The following is a 17,865-nucleotide window of genomic DNA, read 5'->3' as shown; positions in this document are numbered from 1 at the left end:
CACAGTCCTGGGTGCCCCTCCCGAGACCTCTGGGTTATTCATATGGACAGCAGAGTTTGAGAGGCCTTAGACTAAATGGACAAGGTGGAGAAGAGCATTGTCACCATAAACCTGGTCAGTTTAGATTAAATAATGGTTTTCTAGAGCCAAGGTTTATTTTTCAATTTCTCTTTTAAAATAAATCCCAAACCTAATGTTCTCAGTGGCTGACCCAAATGTCATTTCATAATGACATCGGAAGGTCTGAGGGTGAGGATTGAGTGCTTTATCCAATCTGCTAATGGGGAATGTTTTTATACTGCTGGTGCAGATGCTCACCCGTAGCTCTGGGGCTTGGACAGGCTAGGACATAGGACCCTCCTGGCACAGGATTTAGGTCTCTGTGCAAACAGGCCACCGCATCAGCCCTCAGAGGGGTTACGCACGCAGCCTTCCTTGTGGGAACAATTTTGACTCATGTCACATTTCCTAGTGGTTGGTGTGGGGGTGGAAATGGGGGTTCCAGCTGCTTCCAATCCAGTGTAAATCCCACAACCACAGGTGTCTGCTCTTTGGCAATGGGAGGAAAAGGGGGAAGAACTCTCCAAGGGTTGTGGTGGGGATATGAACTCTCCTGGTCTGTACCTTTATATATATATATATTTTTTTTTTTAGATTTTATTTATTTATCTGAGAGAGAGAGAGAGAATGAGAAGTGGGAGGGTCAGAGGGAGAAGCAGACTCCCTGCCGAGCAGGGAGCCTGATGCGGGACGCCATCCCAGGACTCCAGGATCATGACCTGAGCCGAACTGAGGCTCAACTGAGCCACCCAGGTGTCCCTGGTCTGTACCTTTTAAACAGGACACACAATGCCCCAAATATAGCTTACTGACTATTTCAAGATTAAGGAATTTGAGAAGCGGTTTGTGCAAGAAGGACTTTCCACCATCCCCTGAAGCAGGTCATGAGACACCGTCCTCTCCACACCCAGAGGAGAGAAGCACTCTTATCTCCAAAGGTGAAGGGACACAGAGAGAAATCTGAAGAAACAGGCCTTGCTAAGTCCCCCACAGCCCCCAATTTACTACACTTATCTCATACCCTTTGTCCTATGACATCTTCCCACCACTCTTCACTCTTCATCAAATCAAGCACAAAAACACTCAGGTTTAACCATTTCTTTGGGTCTTCATGTCTTTACAAAGGTTCGGTGTCACATGAGACTTGTATTAGATAAAAATGTATTCTTTTCTCCGGTTAATCTGTCTTCTTCCGTTTCATTTTCAGACTCAGTCAGGGACCCTAAGGGGGTTGAGGAAAACTTTTTCCTTCCCTACAACAGCACAGGTGGTGGAAACCCATAATGCTTTGTCCTGCCCACTTGAATAGCTGCATGTCCCATAGGCCAGCTTCCAGCCTCAAGAGCTAGCCATGTGTCCTAGTTGACTCCAAGTTTCTACCTGGGTGTAGGGATGACTCCATGCCCACGTGTTCCAGCACAACTCAGACAGGTTTGGGTTTTCCTTCTACGCTTTCCAACCCCGTCTCTATCCATCTAAGCAAGGGAATAAATTGCCTTTTTCCTGAAAGTAGTATGGGAAATAATTGTTTTACACAAAGTCCGTCTACCTAGATGTGTTGAATACATTAATGGAAGGCAGCACACTTAGTGGGGATATAATAGGGGCAATCCTTCCCATCTCAGCGGGGTTTACATGAAAATCATGTTGGGAACCATATATCCTATCCTCACCATGGTGCCAAGCACACACAATGCACTCAAAACTTGGCCCTTTATACAATGAAGTTGCTTTAACATCTGCTCTATCTTCTGCAATAGAGACAGTAGCCACACTGTCTCCTGGAGGTGTCCACCCCATGCATGCAGGGACAGAGGATGGTACAAGTCCTCAAGACTGTTCCTTGTCCACAGACCTGGTGACCAGGTTATAAACACTGTTTTTTCAGGTCAGTACCCTAAATTCCAATAGAATAGTTTGGAGAACCAACAACTGAGACCACAACAACCCTCAACCAGTCACCATGTTATTTTAAAATCCTCCAAGAAAACAAGTCCGGCATATTCTTTAAATCATAAAAAGTCATAATCCTTGGAGCATTTCCCCTTTTATCTACAAAAATCACTTACAGGTAAGAGAAGAGTCCCTCTTCTTTAACATCCAGCTGTGTGCTTGATCCCACCGAACCTCTGGCCTCCATCTTGCCTGGTCTGTTCAGTCTTTACCCTTCTGAACTGTTATGGTAAATATTGCCCTCAGCTGAACCCTCCTCCATTTGAACATTTCTTCTGTTTTCCATGACACAACAGTCTTCTTGTTCTCCTTCTACTTCTCTGATCAGTCCTTCTCTCCCTGCATAAATATATACTCCTATGGTTTTGTCTGAAGACCTCCTCTCTTCTACTTTGCTCCTGGAGTTTCATCCACTTGGACAGTTTCATATAGGAGGGCAGTCCCAAATGCTTACCTCCCTCCAGCCCCAGACTAACATTTATAACTTTCATTCACATCTATCTCTACCTGTCTACAAGTCCCAAACTCCTCACCCTCCCCATGGAATAGCTATTTTCCCTTGGTTTCCCAGGCTCTGTTATGTCAGCACATGGCCTGTAGCTCTTACACATAACTGAATTCTTTTTCTGCCTTATTGGTTTCCATAAACTATGCAGCTTTCCATTTTTTGAATTCCCGGTTCTCCCTTCTACAGATGTTTACAAAGAGATGGGACCAAAATCTAATGTTTTTGAAAAGTTCTAACCTTCCTTTATTTTTTTTAAGATTTTTATTTATTTATTTGCCAGAGAGGGCATGTGCGCACACACACAAGCAGGGAGAGCTGCTGGCAGAGCAGGCAGAGGAGAAGCAGACTCCCTACTGCGCAAAGAGCCCGATGCAGGACTCAATGCCAAGACCCTGGGATCATGACCTGAGCCGAAGGCAGATGCTTGATTGACTGAGCCACCCAGGAGTCCCAAGTTCTAACATTCTAAACTTACACAAAACACAGAACTCTCATCATCTTCAACATGTGTGGCTCAGAATGGACCAGACAAATTTCTTCCCTGGGTTTATTCCTTTTTCTCCCCCGCTTTTATTTTTTTATTTTTTTAAAGATTTTATTTATTTATCTGACAGAGAGAGATCACAAGCAGGCAGAGAGGCAGGCAGAGAGAGAGGAGGAAACAGGCTCCCTGCTGAGCCGAGAGCCCGATGCGGGGCTCGATCCCAGGACTCTGAGATCATGACCTGAGCCGAAGGCAGCGGCTTAACCCACTGAGCCACCCAGGTGCCACCATTTCCCCCCCTTTTAAAAAAGATTTACTTAAGAGAGAAAGAGAGGGGCAAAGGGACAAGGAGAGAAGCTCAAGCAGACTCCGTGCTGAGCACAGAGTCCAAAGTGGGGCTCAACCTTACAACCCTGAGATTACAACCTGAGCTGAAACCAAGAATTGGACGCTCAACCAACTGCATCACCCAGGCGCCCCAACTTTCCCAGGTTTATTCTAAGTGGAATGAACCTAAAAGGACCATTGATTCCAGGGTCAAGGAAATAGGAGGATGAGAACATGAGACTTTTTTACGTTTGGTAGGTTATCTGCCCATTGCCTTCTGAACACACCTCAGCTTTCCTTCTGCCATGTTACCATCCTCTCCTCACCTTTTCCACTAGATGAAATTATATCTATCCATTGTTCAGAACTGACCACAAATAGGATCTATTCCTCAAAGCCTATGATCTCTTCCTCCTTTGAAATACACGCACTGTAAGCTTCTTAATCCCTGAAAGATGTTTCCTTTTTCTTTCTTTCTTTCTTTTTTTTTTTTAAGACTTTATTTATTTATTTGAGAGAGAGCAAGAGCAGAGGGGAGGAGTAGAGGGAGAGGGGGAAGCAGGCTCCCCAGCGAGCAGGGAGCCCGACGCAGGGCTCTGAGACCCAGAGATCATGACCTTAGGTGAAGGCAGATGCCTAAGTGACTCGGCGCCCCTCCCATTTATTTCTTTATCTGCCATCACCCCATCCCTGACCTGGACACAAGACCCCAAAGACAAGAGCCTAGTAACTCTTGGCTCCATGGTGTCAAAAAAGTATGTCCAATCACCAGCTTTTGTATAATGCCTATTTCTTTTATTCTAACATGCATAATCTTTCACAATTTAACATTGGTAAAATCAGGACGCATGCTACAATTTACTTAGTAGCATTTTTTCTTAATAATACATAAAATCTGGGTGCATCGCACACTGATGGTACCATAGATTCAGTGAAATAAAGTATCATTCCAGCCTCTCTGATTACAATTATGTTTACTCCTGTCTTCCTGCCTCAAATCATTCCATGTTCTCAACATTTCCTTAGTTCCTTCTTTTGTACTCCTACTATTGTCTCCTCTTTTCCTCCTTTAATTATCTCCTTTTATCAAATAAAGTCAGACTCTTTTACACTGCAGTAAGGCAGTGCTAAATACAGTGGTTTCACTGCATCATGGTCCCCCATGAGAAAATGCTGCTTATGATCATGAATGTGTTTCCTATACAATTAACTCCAGTTAATTGTATAAGCTAGTTAAAATATATCTTTATTTATTTGAAGTGTGAATGGGCCACCATATTATATGAGCCTCAATTTATGAAGACAACGTTGCCAGAAGCAGAATAGTGTTGGAATTAAAGAAGACAGCAATAGTAATAGAATATATTTAACGACAACATAATTATCATTCTTTGAGCTCCATTGTGGCCTAAGAGAGTCTATAGAGAGTAAAAACTTCTAAACAAGTCTGGATGCCCTGTACCACCCAATAATCTTTGTTTACATAGTTTCATCCTTCATCTGTCGACAAGGCTGCGAAATCCAGTGTTTGGGGTCAAACAGCTCCATGGAGGGGAAGCTCTCCTCATTGGCACTGACATTGGGGAACCTGCCGTGATATCTAGTGTTGTGGAAAGGGCTAGTCTTTCACTTCCTCTTCCCATAGCCTAGGATCCAGTCAAAACAGGGATGACTTGTCCCACAAACCCTATACTCTACAACACCAAACTTCCCTGCCTTCCTCATGTCTTTGCTCAGGCTGAACTTTTCATCTACAATGTCACTATCTAATGACAACTGTCTGTGTTTATGGAAATATTCTATGGTTCTGCACTATCCAATACAGCAGCCACTAGCCACATGTGGCTATCCAACAGAGCACTTGAAACGTGGCCAGTGCAGTAGTAAGAACTGCACTTTTAATTTTACTTTAAATTTAAATAATTACATGGCTAGTGGCTACCATATTGGACAGCACAGATCTAGAATGTATTTTTCTTTTTTCTGTCCTTTTTTTTTTTTTAGAGAGGTGGGGAGAGAGAGCAGGGGTGGGGGATGAGGGAGTGGGGAAGAGCAGAGGATGAAGGAAAGAAAGAATCTCCAGCAGACTCCCTGCTGAGCACAGAGCCTGACGCAGGGCTCCATCTCACCTCCCTGAGATCATGATCTGAGCTGAAATGAAAAGTTGGAAAGCATGTACTTTTTCTACACGTATGTCTAGCATGTACATCTTTTAGAAATCTCCAGTCTTCAAGGGGTACCTCAGGGGCTGTTTTCTCCACAAGATCCTGTCTTCCCAGTGGAAATTATTCGTTCCTCAGAACTCCCACTACGCTTTGAACCACTACAGTAGCGCTTACCACATTTTACTTTGTAGGTATTTGTATACTCTGTTCTCTACCAGTCCCATTTCCCACAGCTGGACTATCTCCTATTCTCGATCCGGACATCTGGTGCTGCGATGCTTTAAGATGTTAGTGCATGGATCTATAGTAGCAGCACAGCAATCAACATCACCAATAAACAATTGTCAATAAACAATTGCTGTGCAGTGAACAATCAGCCTTGGCTAAAGAAAAGATTCAGGCCATGGTCTCAGCTTCTGGGAGATCATTTCTAAGCCCTTAGAGGCGGCTCTAATAGGAGGGTCTTTGTTTAGCTGGAAGCCTTGGGCCATACCAGATAGTCTATACAGACGATGTGATTTATGGTGGAGGTCTTAGGCTAAGAGTTGTCAGCTCAGCCTCTGGAAGAGCTGGAAACTAAGGCGAGCCAGGCAAGCAGTTAGATGGACCCACGTCCATACCTTGCTGGACGTGGGTATGTTCTCTGGTTGACAGTACTCGGTGCATATTGTCGCACTGACTGCACAGCTGTACTGGGTAAGAGTTGAAGTTTAAGTTTCTCTGCCTGATTTCTCCCATACCCTGCTGTAAAGGCTGCTTTCCTTTGCTGATTTTAATCTGTATCGTTTCACCATGTTAAACCATAACCTGAGTTTAATGGCTTTTCTGAGTTCTGAGAGTCCTCCCAGTTAATTATTAAAACCTGAGAGTGGTCTTGGGAATATCCCAAACTGACCACTGCCAAGATAACTTAGGCCACGCTGTTGCCTAGAGCCCGTCTGCCTGAGAGTTGATTTCCTCAAATCCCTGCCCCGATTACACCAGCTCTGGGCTGGTGGGCTGCAGGCCACAGTTCAGGTCAGGGCTGGTAGCCAGAGAGGGGAGTCTGGCCCTCCCCATGGGCGATGGAGTGGTGAAGCAAGGTGGTGTCTGGGACCAGGATCGCACAAGGTATGGGAACAGAGGTGTGTAGGGGGACTGCTGAGAGCAAAGAGGGGAAAAGCTGGGACGCATAGGGCAACTGGGCGGCAGTTGTGGTGAGCCGGGAGAGGATCAGGCATCTACGGACCCCTGTCTTGAAACTTCGGGAGGCTCTGGTACCCACCTGTGCTCTAATCCTCGGGAACTAGAAAATCCCTGCCCCCTGGGAGGCAGGAGCTGTGGAGCAGACTGCACGAGCCAGAGCTCACCTGACTTAAGGCAGGATTATCCTCTCTTTTGCTGCACCACTTGTACACTCGTGACCGAAGAACCAGACACCCAGACCCTGGGCAGGAAGGCGGAAGGGGCAGTAGGTAGAGGGAAAGAGCAGAACAACTTCTTTTATTAAGCAAGACCTCTGAGCTGGACACCAGAACAGCCCTCTGATTCCAAGTGCTATAAAGCAAACCGAAGGCCCCTTTCTCAAACTCATGTTCTTTATCTTTCCATAAATACTACTAGTTGGGGGTTCACTTGAGTTAACTAGCAAACACCTAAATTAGGGTTAAGAGAAATGGTCATTCACGACTTACAGTAGATTCAATTAATCAGATTGCTTTCCTAATCTGAGCTTAGCTACATTAGAGGAAAGTCACTACCTTGTAGAAGGGAGAAACCATTTGAGGATGTGGAGCATTTCTGGTAAGAGAGTTCCAGGGGTGGGGGGCAGGGCTCAGACATAAGGACCATTAAGGACATCTGTCTGCTGGGGGAGAAGCTCAGAAAGAGAGGTAGGATGGCATACAGAACACATTTCAACAGCAGACCCAGGCTCCTTCCTCCCCAAGACGAAGTTCTGTTATCACCAATTCTCAAGTCCCTGGCCCTCTACCCAGCACTGGAATTGTCTTATGTGGAGATTTCAGGAAAGAAGGATTAAACTGGCTTCAGGAAGATCTCCTAAGAGACTGGAGGTGCCTTTCTAAACAGACCTAGAGAGTAAAAGCACCAGCAAACAGAATGGATCTGTGGGATCAGTGGGGGTTGAGGGAGGGAGAAGTGTGGAAGTACCCTCTTCCATACACAGAATGACCGCAGGCTTACAGAAGTTCTCTAAAAAAAGAGACTTTTTTTTGTTCATTTCCACAGGACCTGGCACAGGGTGGGTACTCGGTATTTAATGAAAGGTTGAATGGATTGCAAAATCACGAGAGTTGCCAGACTCACCCGGGTCTCGTTTCCTATCTGGGATCGGAGCATGTTTTCCTTCCTAGGTAGGCACTTAATCTAGTGGTATGGGTTTACAGTTTTTAAAAATTTCCTCTTTTGAATCCTATTTCTCATCTCCTATTCAGAAAACCTCTAAGTTTGCCCTTTATTCTTCCTTGTCCCTTCACAACTGAATTGTAGGCTTCATTAGGGTCGAAGAATATCTAGGAGGCATTTGAGTCATTTTATAGGGGTGGGGGCTCTTATGAACCTGTTAACACATAAGAACAGAAGTCCCAGAGAGGTATGAATTAGGATAGAGAACACAGCATTAATGAGGAGCAAACCCACGAGGTCAGGGGAAGGGCAGCTGGAGGGCCCCTCAGGAAGGGGGCGCTGCCATGGTGGCCCAGGAGCTACGGCTCTGTCTGCTGAGGTTCATGGTCAGCGGGTTCATGTGCAGATGGCTGGCCAAGCCCCATAGAGATAGATGTTCTTTTCCAGGCAGGTCCTCGGGGCCCCTAGGAAAACACTGACCAATAAATTAAGTTGAAAAATATGTAGGAAGCAGGAAATATCAGCCTGGAGTATTTGTCAATGGCATGTGTGTTCTGGAAGATGCGAAGACCCACGTGGCCCTTCAGAAACCCCTTCTTCCTGGAGGAGTTGGACTCATTGCTCAGAGCCACGTGGACCACAATTTTGTCTTGTCTTTCTTCTTCTGTCAGAATATGGCTTCTCGGGTACCCGGCAAGGCTGTTGGCCTCAGACTCACTGTAGCTTCCGTCCAGCATCATGGTTCTTGAGGGAAGCATTCCAGACATGCATGGGAACTGTGGGCAGGAAACACAAGGAAAGTGTCAGTCATGGTTAGGCCTTGTGGAGGGGCTGAGGCAGTGGCCTGGGCCCGGAGCGAAGCCCCTTGGCTACTCAGAACCATAGAAAGGCAGAACTAGAAGGATCTCCAGAGATCACTCAGTCCAGTGATTCTCTGCATATTAGAATCGCCTGGGGAGCTCTTTAAAATGGCCACATCGAGGCTTCACTCTCAGCTAATCGATTGGAAGCTCCCCAGGTGATTCTACCATTCAGTTGAGGACCCGGAATGACTGACAGTCTAAACGTCCTCAATTGCAGAAGCAAAAACTAAGACCCAATGAGGTTATACAATTCTCCTGAGATTACACAGCTGGTATCAGAATCAGGACTTTAAACCTTCTGGGGCACCTGGATGGATCAGTCAGTTGAGCCTCTAACTTGATTTCGGCTCAGGTCATGATCTCAGGGTCGCTGGTTCGACCCCCACATCAGGGTCCGCACTCAGCTCAGAGTCTGCTTGAGATTCTTCCTCTTCCTCTCCCTCCGCTCCTCCCCCTGCTTGTTCTCTCTTTCTGTTTCTCAAATAAATAAATAAAATCTTTTAAAAATATATTAAAAAAAATAAGAAACCCGTACATTCTGATTCCAGTTGTGGGTCTCCACGTCTTTGTGCATGAATCAAAAGATGACTAGGGAGGAGAGTGTCCTTATGCTAAAGAGTTACATTCAAGCATTAAAGTTCCCGGTGCCGGCAATGCATTTCTAAATGGTTCAACTGCACGGACAAAAATACATTTATATGGAGAAAGAGCTCACAGAAAAAATGGCAAAACAGTAACAAGTGTTGAGTATAAGTGCAGAGTCTATGGACATGCCTGCTTCTGCAAGTATGAAAATGTTTCTAAAGGGCACCAAGTGGCTCAGTGGGTTAAAGCCTCTGCCTTCAGCTCAGGTCATGATTCCAGGGTCCTGGGATGGAGCCCCACATCGGGCTCTCTGCTCAGCGGGGAGTCTGCTTCCTCCTCTCTCTCTGCCTGCCTCTCTGCTACTTGTGATCTCTGTCTGTCAAATAAATAAATAAAATCTTTAAAAAAATGTTTCTAAGAAATTATGAGTTGGGAGGAAGAAAATGGTTTCCCTTCCCCTCACATTCTGAGTCAGCAAAGAGTGGGCTTCCAGCTGGCACCGGCTTACGATTCATGGGCCCATACTTGTCAGGTGAAGGCTTGCTATTTTTCCAACAGCTCTAGACAGGAAAGTTCATTGGCTTATAAATCAAAATTTGTGTTTAAATATAATCCAAAAGTGCTTGACAATGACCAATGTGCAGATTATTGAAAATCTGAATGAATACTCAAATGCTAAAGTGAAAAAGGTTTGAATAGAATTTAGAAAACAAATTCTTAAACAGCCTAACCTATTTGGAGACAATGTAGAAATATTTAGAATATATGTAGAATATTTAGAAATATATATAGGTTTACTATAATATATTTAGGTATAATGTGGGCATTGAAAAACTGTTTTTGGAAAGGTAACAACACATCCTCTTTTCTGAAAATTTAAAGCTCCCTTATGTTAAGGAGCTACCAGCCACCTAGATGTGCATAAATGTGGGATTTTCATGTCCCGATTTGTATAACTTCTAGCTAAACACCCATTTTGATTAGCGCCACGGTGACCAATGATTTGGTAACAAGTTGGCATTTTATTTTTTCCTGTGAATAAGAAGAGTCTGAATATGAATGGAATGGACTTTCCCTCCCTGTATCAAAGGCCCACACACAGCCCAAATTCCCCATTTGTATTCTCTCCCATAACTACCATAGGTTAATATAGGATAGTGCAGTATGGTATAGGTAGCATATAGTATTTCCAAAGATTCTAAAGGCTAAAGTTGTATGTGCCTGAGTTTTCACTGGGTCAGAGTACAGATAAATACAGGGGTTCTTAATTCTAGAACTCTCTCCTTGTCTGGTAATAGGATCTGCAGGTACCTTCCCTAAGCATGTCCAACAGTAATAGTGATATCTTATGTCTGTCCAGAGCCCCACAGTTCCAGGACAACTTTTGCATACATTACCTCCTGGGACCCTTACAACAACCCTGGGAGGAAGGTGAGCTGAGGGTTCCTCTCTACCTTTTTATTTTAATTTTTTTTTAAGATTTTATTTATTTATTTGACAGAGAGAGATCACAAGTAGGCAGAGAGGCAGGCAGAGAGAGAGAGAGGAGGAAGCAGGCTCCCTGCTGAGCAGAAATTCCGATGCGGGACTCGATCCCAGGACCCTGGGATCATGACCTGAGCTGAAGGCAGAGGCTTCAACCCACTGAGCCACCCAGGCGCCCCCCACCCCAAGCCACCCAGGCGCCCCCCACTGAGACACCCAAGTGCCCCCCTCTCTACCTTTTTTACAGATGAGTAAACAGAGGCCCAGCAGAGGGGGCAGAGTTAGACTTGAGAACCCAAGTCTTCCTATCCCTAGTCTTGGTCTGAAGACTTTTTGCCTTGTGGGATCCTTAGCAGTAGAAGCTAGAACCTAGTCTAACAGAGATCCTCCCCCATATTGTACAAACATGCCCTGCTCTACACGTCCCCCTCCGTCCCTGCCACTCTCGTGGAACCAGCCTGGGCCCCCGCAGGAGGTGACTGAAGCTTGTCTCGCCTTCTCGCGCAGCTTGCGCTCCTTGCGCTCCTGCACGGTGGTCAGGTAGTTGACGGCTGCGTACTCCAGCACCGACAGGAACACGAACACGAAGCTGACCCACAGGTAGATGTCCACCGCCTTGATGTAGGAGACGCGGGGCATGGAGGCGTTCACGCCCGTGATGATGGTGGACATGGTCAGCACGGTGGTGATACCTGCAACAGGCTGTGTTAGGTCAGCTGCTGACGAGGGTACACACTGTCCCCCACCACGCGTCACACAGTCACCATTTTACATCCTCCCTGTCTAAAACCCAGCAAGAAATCCCCCGGGGCATGGAAACATCCAGGCTGCAGATCTGCTCCACTGCTCCGGGCTGCCTGTCTCCTTTGCCGGTCAGCCCCCTCTGGGGCCTGGGTGTTGGTGGTGTGGCTGATCTGATGGGCAGTGCTTGGCAAAGGACCCCGTCAGATGTGGAATGCGAAACAGTGACTGAAGGTCACCCCTGAAGGAAACTGCCCACACCACAGGGAATGGCCTCATTCCCTCTCTGAGCCATATTTATTCAGTCTCTGAAGACTGTGGGAATTCCTGGAGTCCTGTCATGCTAGCTGCTTCATTGTGCCTTGCTCGGTTAAACCCTCACATTCCTCGGAGCCCAGGCTGATTTCCTCCAAGCTGACAATGACAAGCTGTTACCGTTCCCTCTGGAATTTTGGGTCTGCGAGGACTAAAACCACAACTCCAGGGAGTACAGCCCTCTCCCTCCCCAAAATCTCCTAACCCCGCCCTATCTTCAGACTCTCAGTCTACCCAACCAAGGCCAACAAACACAATTTTTGTATTTACAAAATAAGGTTTTGGCATTTGCAGAATCATCTTATTTATCGAAGTACTGGGCCCTGAGACTGCTGGTGGGGGAAGTCCATTCCCCCAAACAGGCTTGATTTTTCTGAAGTCACTGGAGCAAAGCTGACATAGTTTTAGCTCCCTGTGGTTTTCATGAAGTAGTCTAGGAAACGGAGAGCAGCGTGCAAATGGTGAAGGCGGCAAGCAGGAGGAACGTTTGCTCCTTCTGGCTCTGGCAGCCCATCAGGTAAGAACTCTGAATGATGATTTTACCTTTTCTCTTTATAGTGACCAGCTAAAGAAAGAAAGCACCCTCCCACACCCCAGCACATGCTTTTACCCAGAGAAACTCTGGCGGGCACAGCTCTGCGGTCGATCCAGAAGGACACCCAGGACAGCATGACCATCAGGGTGGCAGGGAAATAGGTTTGGAGCAAGAAGAAGAAGATGTGGCGTCGCAATGTGAAGTTAATGTACAGACGGTTGTACCAGCCTGGGGGACACAGGAAGAAGCCAGTGAGGTTCAGTTTGAGAGGCAAGAACAAACTGTTTCTTAGGAGACCCCGCCCCCCCCTCATTGCTCTGATCTTCAGGAGAAAGTTAATGATCCATTGACTTACTCTACTACATCTCCTCTCTAATATCTAAGCCCTCTCCCCTATCAATAAGGATCTTGCCACTACCTAATGCGTGTTCTGTTTTATTCAACATTACCTAACCTCTCTTCTCTTCCCCTAACATTTTGGGGGCAGGTAGAGAGAAAGCTAGGGTTAGCTGCTTGTTTGGTAGTCGTTATTTTCCACCCACAACCGTATTTCCTGAGGACTCACTACTCAGGAGGCTAAGAAGCAGGACTGGTTCCATTTTGTTGAGGCCAATACCACTGGGGCAGGAGCCGGCAGAGCTGCCGTAGGATTGTCCCCTTTGTCATACATTGGGTCAGCTCAGCCTGTCTCCCTTGCGTCACCAGATGGACGGTTGTCAACAAGGACTAAAACGGTAAGGCGTCCAACGAGCCACAGGATCGATACCAACCACTGGGACCAAAGATGGTGTCAAGGACGGTACAAATGTCAAAATTAGACTACAGGGGTGTGCACACACCCACCCCTCTCCAGCTCAGCGCAGCCTGGGATAATGACGCGGGCTGCCCCCCAGAAAAACGCTGCAGAGGGAACAAAGTCTACCTGGCTGGCATGGAAGGTTACTACTGAGTCAGGTGAGGGGAGGGTTGGATCCGTAGTGAAAGGCCGGAACGATAGGCTGAGTCCAGACAGGCTTGACTCACGGTTACTCTGTAGGTCCCTCGGCGGTTTGAATGAGGTAGGGGCTTTTAGTGGAGTGGGAAAAGAGACAGTGATCTGCAGATACGACAGAAACTCCTAATCATTCATTCATTCCTTTGCCCTGTCATCTCAGCATTATGTTCCCTACTTAAATTGGCACCCACGAAGCACATCGTGTTGTTCCTTAGGTTTGTACAGAGTCTTTCTGGAAAGGCTGAGAGTTGCCTTCATTCTGTTCAGGACTATTCCACTATCCTTTCCTTCTAAGAAAACCAGGGAGAGTTGCCTTGGAAACAGTAAGAGGGAACCAAGAGCTTTAAAAATGTACATTCTGTGTTCCAAACAGAGCACTCTGGGGTGAGATCGCAGCTCCTGGTGGTTGGGGCAGTAGGAGGGGCGGGGATGATAAAGCTCCTTGTTGGTACATAGTAAATAATGGGAGAGGAAGATGCATTTTAATCTGGACTCCAGAAAGGAGCGGGGACAAGATAAACAAACAAGCCAGCTTCTCTTTCAATACAGAAAACATCTAAGAGGAGAGCACAGAGTGATTAAGGCAGATTGTCTGGCCACCTGCTAGCTGTGCAACTTCAATAAGCAACTTAATCCTTCTGAGTCTCAGTTTTCTCACCCATAAATGAGGCATAATAATTACATCACAGGTTTGTTGGGTAGAAATTATTAATTCCTATAAAGCACTCAAAACAGTGACCATAGTAATAAGTTATAGAAGACATTCTTAAGAATGGTTTTAGAAAGAGAGTAGGTTTGAACTTGCCAAGAAGAGATGAGGAAAGAAGATTGGGTGACAACAGGCACCGGCGGAGAAGGGAAGAGAGGGACGAGGACGAGCCCGTGGGCATAAAGTGAAGCGGCTTGCGTGGTTCGGAGACTCACACCACCTTGACTGAGACTCGGTCTTTTCCAGTGTTTGATGTTGGGGGCACAGGGGTGTGCGTGGAGGCAGGGGAACGGGGAGATAGCCGGCAGCCGGGCAGGGGCAAAAAAGCTCCACATGGAAGGGCCTGGGCTTCTCGGCATACGGACAAGGCGGAATGAAGTGAGAAGTCCCTTAGAGTCCTGCAGCTACTGCAGGGTTGTCACGGGGTAAACTGTGTCCCTTAGAGAGATGTGTTGAAGTCCTAACTCCCCCTTTCTGTGAATGTGACCTTATTCAGAAATAAGGTCTTTTCACATGGAGCCAAGATGCGGTGAGGGCATATTGGGTTAGGGTGGGCCATAATCCAATGACTGACTGGTGGCCTTACAGAGGAGGGAAATTTCGTGACACAGACACACAGGAACGGCAGCATGTGAAGACACAGAGAGGGACACAGAATGCCACGTGATAGCAGAGGCAGGCATTAGAGCAAGGCAGCACCACCAGAACCTAGAGAGAGACAAGGAAGGATTCCTTCCTACAGCCTAAGCGGGGAGCATGGTCTGCAGCTTTCTGGCCTCCACAACTGTGGGCAAATATGTTCCTCTTGCTTTAGGCCCCCACCTCGTGTTTATTATGACGGCCCTTGGAAACAACGGTGGGACTAGAGAACTGACAAGGGCATCTTCTCAAAACTTCAAACACGGCCCAGGGTCCAAGATGAGTTACACTAAACACTAAAAATAAATCTATAGGGGCGCCTGGGTGGCTCAGTTGGTGAAGCGTCCGACTCTTGATTTCAGCTCAAGTCACGATCTCAGGGTCATGAGATGGAACCCCATATCGGGCTCCGTGCTCAGCAGGGAGTCTGCTTGGGATTCTCTCTCTCCCTCTCCCTCTGCCTCTCCCCCAACTAAAGTTAAATAAAGTAAATAAAGAGGAGTTAAATAAAGTAAATAAATAAATAAGTTGATAGATCTAAAAATAGGTAAGAGATACATTTCCTCAGAAAGCTATCATCCTTGTCATTAAGTCAAACAAATCAGACTACAGAGTAGCAGGTAAAACAGGACCCCACTTCTGTACAATTGCATCCTTAAAATCAAAGTGTTCACAAGAATGTGTGCTGAATTGTGAGGAGTGGCTGCCTCTGGCCATGGGATTTCAGAGGAGAGCAACTTTCAAAATTTCTGCTTATCAATGTTGCTTATGTTTTGCAGAATTACGCATTACTTAGGAATACACATTCATTTTCATTGGCATGGGACAGTTCAAGGCTGGAGGGTTCTTTTTTTTTTTAAGATTTTATTTATTTATTTGACAGAGAGAGACAGAGCAAGAGAGGGAACACAAGCAGGAGGAGTGGGAGAGGGAGAAGCAGGCTCCTTGCTGAGCAGGGAACCCGAGGCGGGGACCCCAGGATCATGGCCTGAACCGAAGGTAGATGCTTAACGACTGAGCCACCCAGGCGCCCCTAGGCTGGAGGTTTCTAAGGTATTTTCTTCCACATTTGGATCAGACCGTGGCAAACATTAGCTACCAGTGCTGCTGTAGAAGGCCAGTCTGGAAGTGGTGTGAAATTTCTGAATCAGAAACTGGGACAGGGAGATCTTCTCATCGGTTTTCAGGGATTCATCCCCATTCTTCCAATACAGCATTAGATCTTCATCTGTATACGCATCTTTGGGGAGAGGAAAATAAGTTAATTCGACTCCTTTGCTTTGGAGGTGGCTGAAGCCACAGGGAAATCCTACACCAGCCTTGGAGTAAACAGGCCTTAACATCGGCAGGCAGTACTCAGTCTCACGGTTACAAAAAGGGCACAAAGACTGGAGCGGGAATGAGGCGGAGATTTGTCTTCGGGAACACTGGTACTTACAGCTTTCCAGCTCCAAAGAGCAGGTCTGGGAGTCCAGGGGAAAGTGGCTGAAGTCCATGTTGCACATGGCAGTGACCGTAATCCTAGGCAACCCAAACAAGCATGTTGGCTCGTGCAGTGAGTTCTTGGCTCATATGCCTGCCCAGAGCAAGAAGAACACCGACACAACCAAGAGCGGCTGCCTTCTCACAGCTGCTTCAGAAGCTTGGAAACCCCAGTCTCTCCATGGCAAGACCCTAAGTTTTAGAGTCCCGTCTTCTGCGGGATGTGTTATCAACGCTCTACTGCGTCCCCCAGCCACTGAGGGTGTTGGCTGTCAGGAGCACACACCTGTACCTTTTCTGCGTGTGGCCCTCAGCCCGTGGGCTGCCTCCCCCAGTGTTGCCTGGGAGGTTATCAACCCCCAACCAACACCCCAAGGCTATTAGCATCAGGTTCTGGTGAACCCTACCAGTAGGCCAAGAAGATGTAGGATAAGCCTGCATCATCTCGTGTTAGCGCGGAAGCCGGCTGCAACAGCACTCAGTCAAGAGCCGCTCTTGTCACCTTTTTAAATCTTTATTACCAATAAAGTAGAATCATGGGCTGTCATGGCTGGAAGGTGCCTAGAAGGTCATTGGCTCCTTCAACTCACTCAGGCCTACCTAGTCTCCTCACCCGAGCTTAAGCGCCCCAGTGACAGGGAAGTTGTTGGCTACTAGGGTGACCGTTTCATCCTCAGAGAGTTCTAACCGACATCAGGAGGCTCATTCCGTAGAGACACAGGCCAACCATGGTGACCTACTCTTCACGGCCAACCAGGCAAACCAAACATATGAGCATGGCGCCAGACCAAGAGCCTGGGGACCATGGTGACCAACTCTTCACAGCCAACCAGGCTGACCATATGTATGAGCATGACACTGGACCAAGAGCCCAGGGACCATTACCTCATGCTGTACAGCACGTGCCCATCTGGAAACACCCGTAGCATGATGTTGTCGGTGGTGGTGTCGTGGATGAAAGACCGTTTGGAGTGAACGAAGAAGACGTCGGGGACCCAGATCTTCTTTACCAGCCGGCCATCGAAGGTCATGCTCTTGTTGCTGGTGCTGGGAAAGGCCAGCCTCTCGTCCTTCCAGTAATGCCGCAGGTACAGGGTCATGGTGAAGTCCTGCGGAGCCGGAGGTGACACCAGACAGATGTATTTAGCAAGCTGCCTTTCTTACAACCCATCCGTCATCAACCAAAGCAATGCACACCAGAGGCTCCACCACAGTACGGTGGCTACCTGCCTCTGTGGTGCCGCTAGGGTGGGCAAGAGAAGGGCTCATCCTTGTGCAGGCGGGAGGTGGGGTGGGAGCCCAGTACAGAGAACAGCGCCCCCTCAGGGACTGCAAGTGAAACCTGCAGCTGTGAACCTGCCATGGGGACCACAGAAAGAGATTGTCCTGTTCTCTCTCGCCCAGACTTGCGCACACGGGGCTCCTTTCCTATTGGCTAAGTTTTCAGTGTCACGTGAGTGGGCACTGGGAGAAGCCTTCACAACCCAGTGTCCCGTTTAAGAGAGTTTTGCGTGTGGGTCTCGAAGAATCTTTGAAGGCAGAATTGTGTCCTGTGTGCCGTTGAGTCCCCAGGTCCTAACTTGATGCCTGACAAGGCACACAGTAGGTGCTCAATAAATATATGCAGGATGGAAAAATTGGGGTGGTTGTCAATGAATGGATGAAGGCTTGGGC

The 17,865-nt window shown here is 47.2% G+C and overlaps 1 protein-coding gene across 1 annotated transcript in view; it reads right to left on the bottom strand.

The window, feature by feature from the left end:
• Nucleotides 1-7,260: 7,260 nt before the first annotated feature.
• Nucleotides 7,261-17,865, bottom strand: part of GABRR2 (gamma-aminobutyric acid type A receptor subunit rho2) — a 44,252-nt gene continuing 33,647 nt past the window's right edge. Inside the window, exons 4-9 of the mRNA XM_004766916.3 lie at nucleotides 17,077-17,300; nucleotides 16,148-16,230; nucleotides 15,809-15,949; nucleotides 12,443-12,595; nucleotides 11,272-11,468; nucleotides 7,261-8,619 (exon numbers count right to left, since the gene is read on the bottom strand). Coding sequence (XP_004766973.1) covers nucleotides 8,308-8,619; nucleotides 11,272-11,468; nucleotides 12,443-12,595; nucleotides 15,809-15,949; nucleotides 16,148-16,230; nucleotides 17,077-17,300 — 1,110 coding nt within the window. The 3' untranslated portion in view covers nucleotides 7,261-8,307. The remainder of the gene's footprint in view (nucleotides 8,620-11,271; nucleotides 11,469-12,442; nucleotides 12,596-15,808; nucleotides 15,950-16,147; nucleotides 16,231-17,076; nucleotides 17,301-17,865) is intronic.

This window comes from Mustela putorius, unplaced genomic scaffold (genome assembly GCF_011764305.1).
Source record: "Mustela putorius furo isolate JIRA1106 unplaced genomic scaffold, ASM1176430v1.1 tig00000166_pilon_pilon_pilon, whole genome shotgun sequence".
Taxonomy (NCBI): domain Eukaryota; kingdom Metazoa; phylum Chordata; class Mammalia; order Carnivora; family Mustelidae; genus Mustela; species Mustela putorius.
The sequence above is the reverse complement of the archived record's forward strand: the minus strand, read 5'-3'. Positions and strand labels throughout refer to the sequence as shown.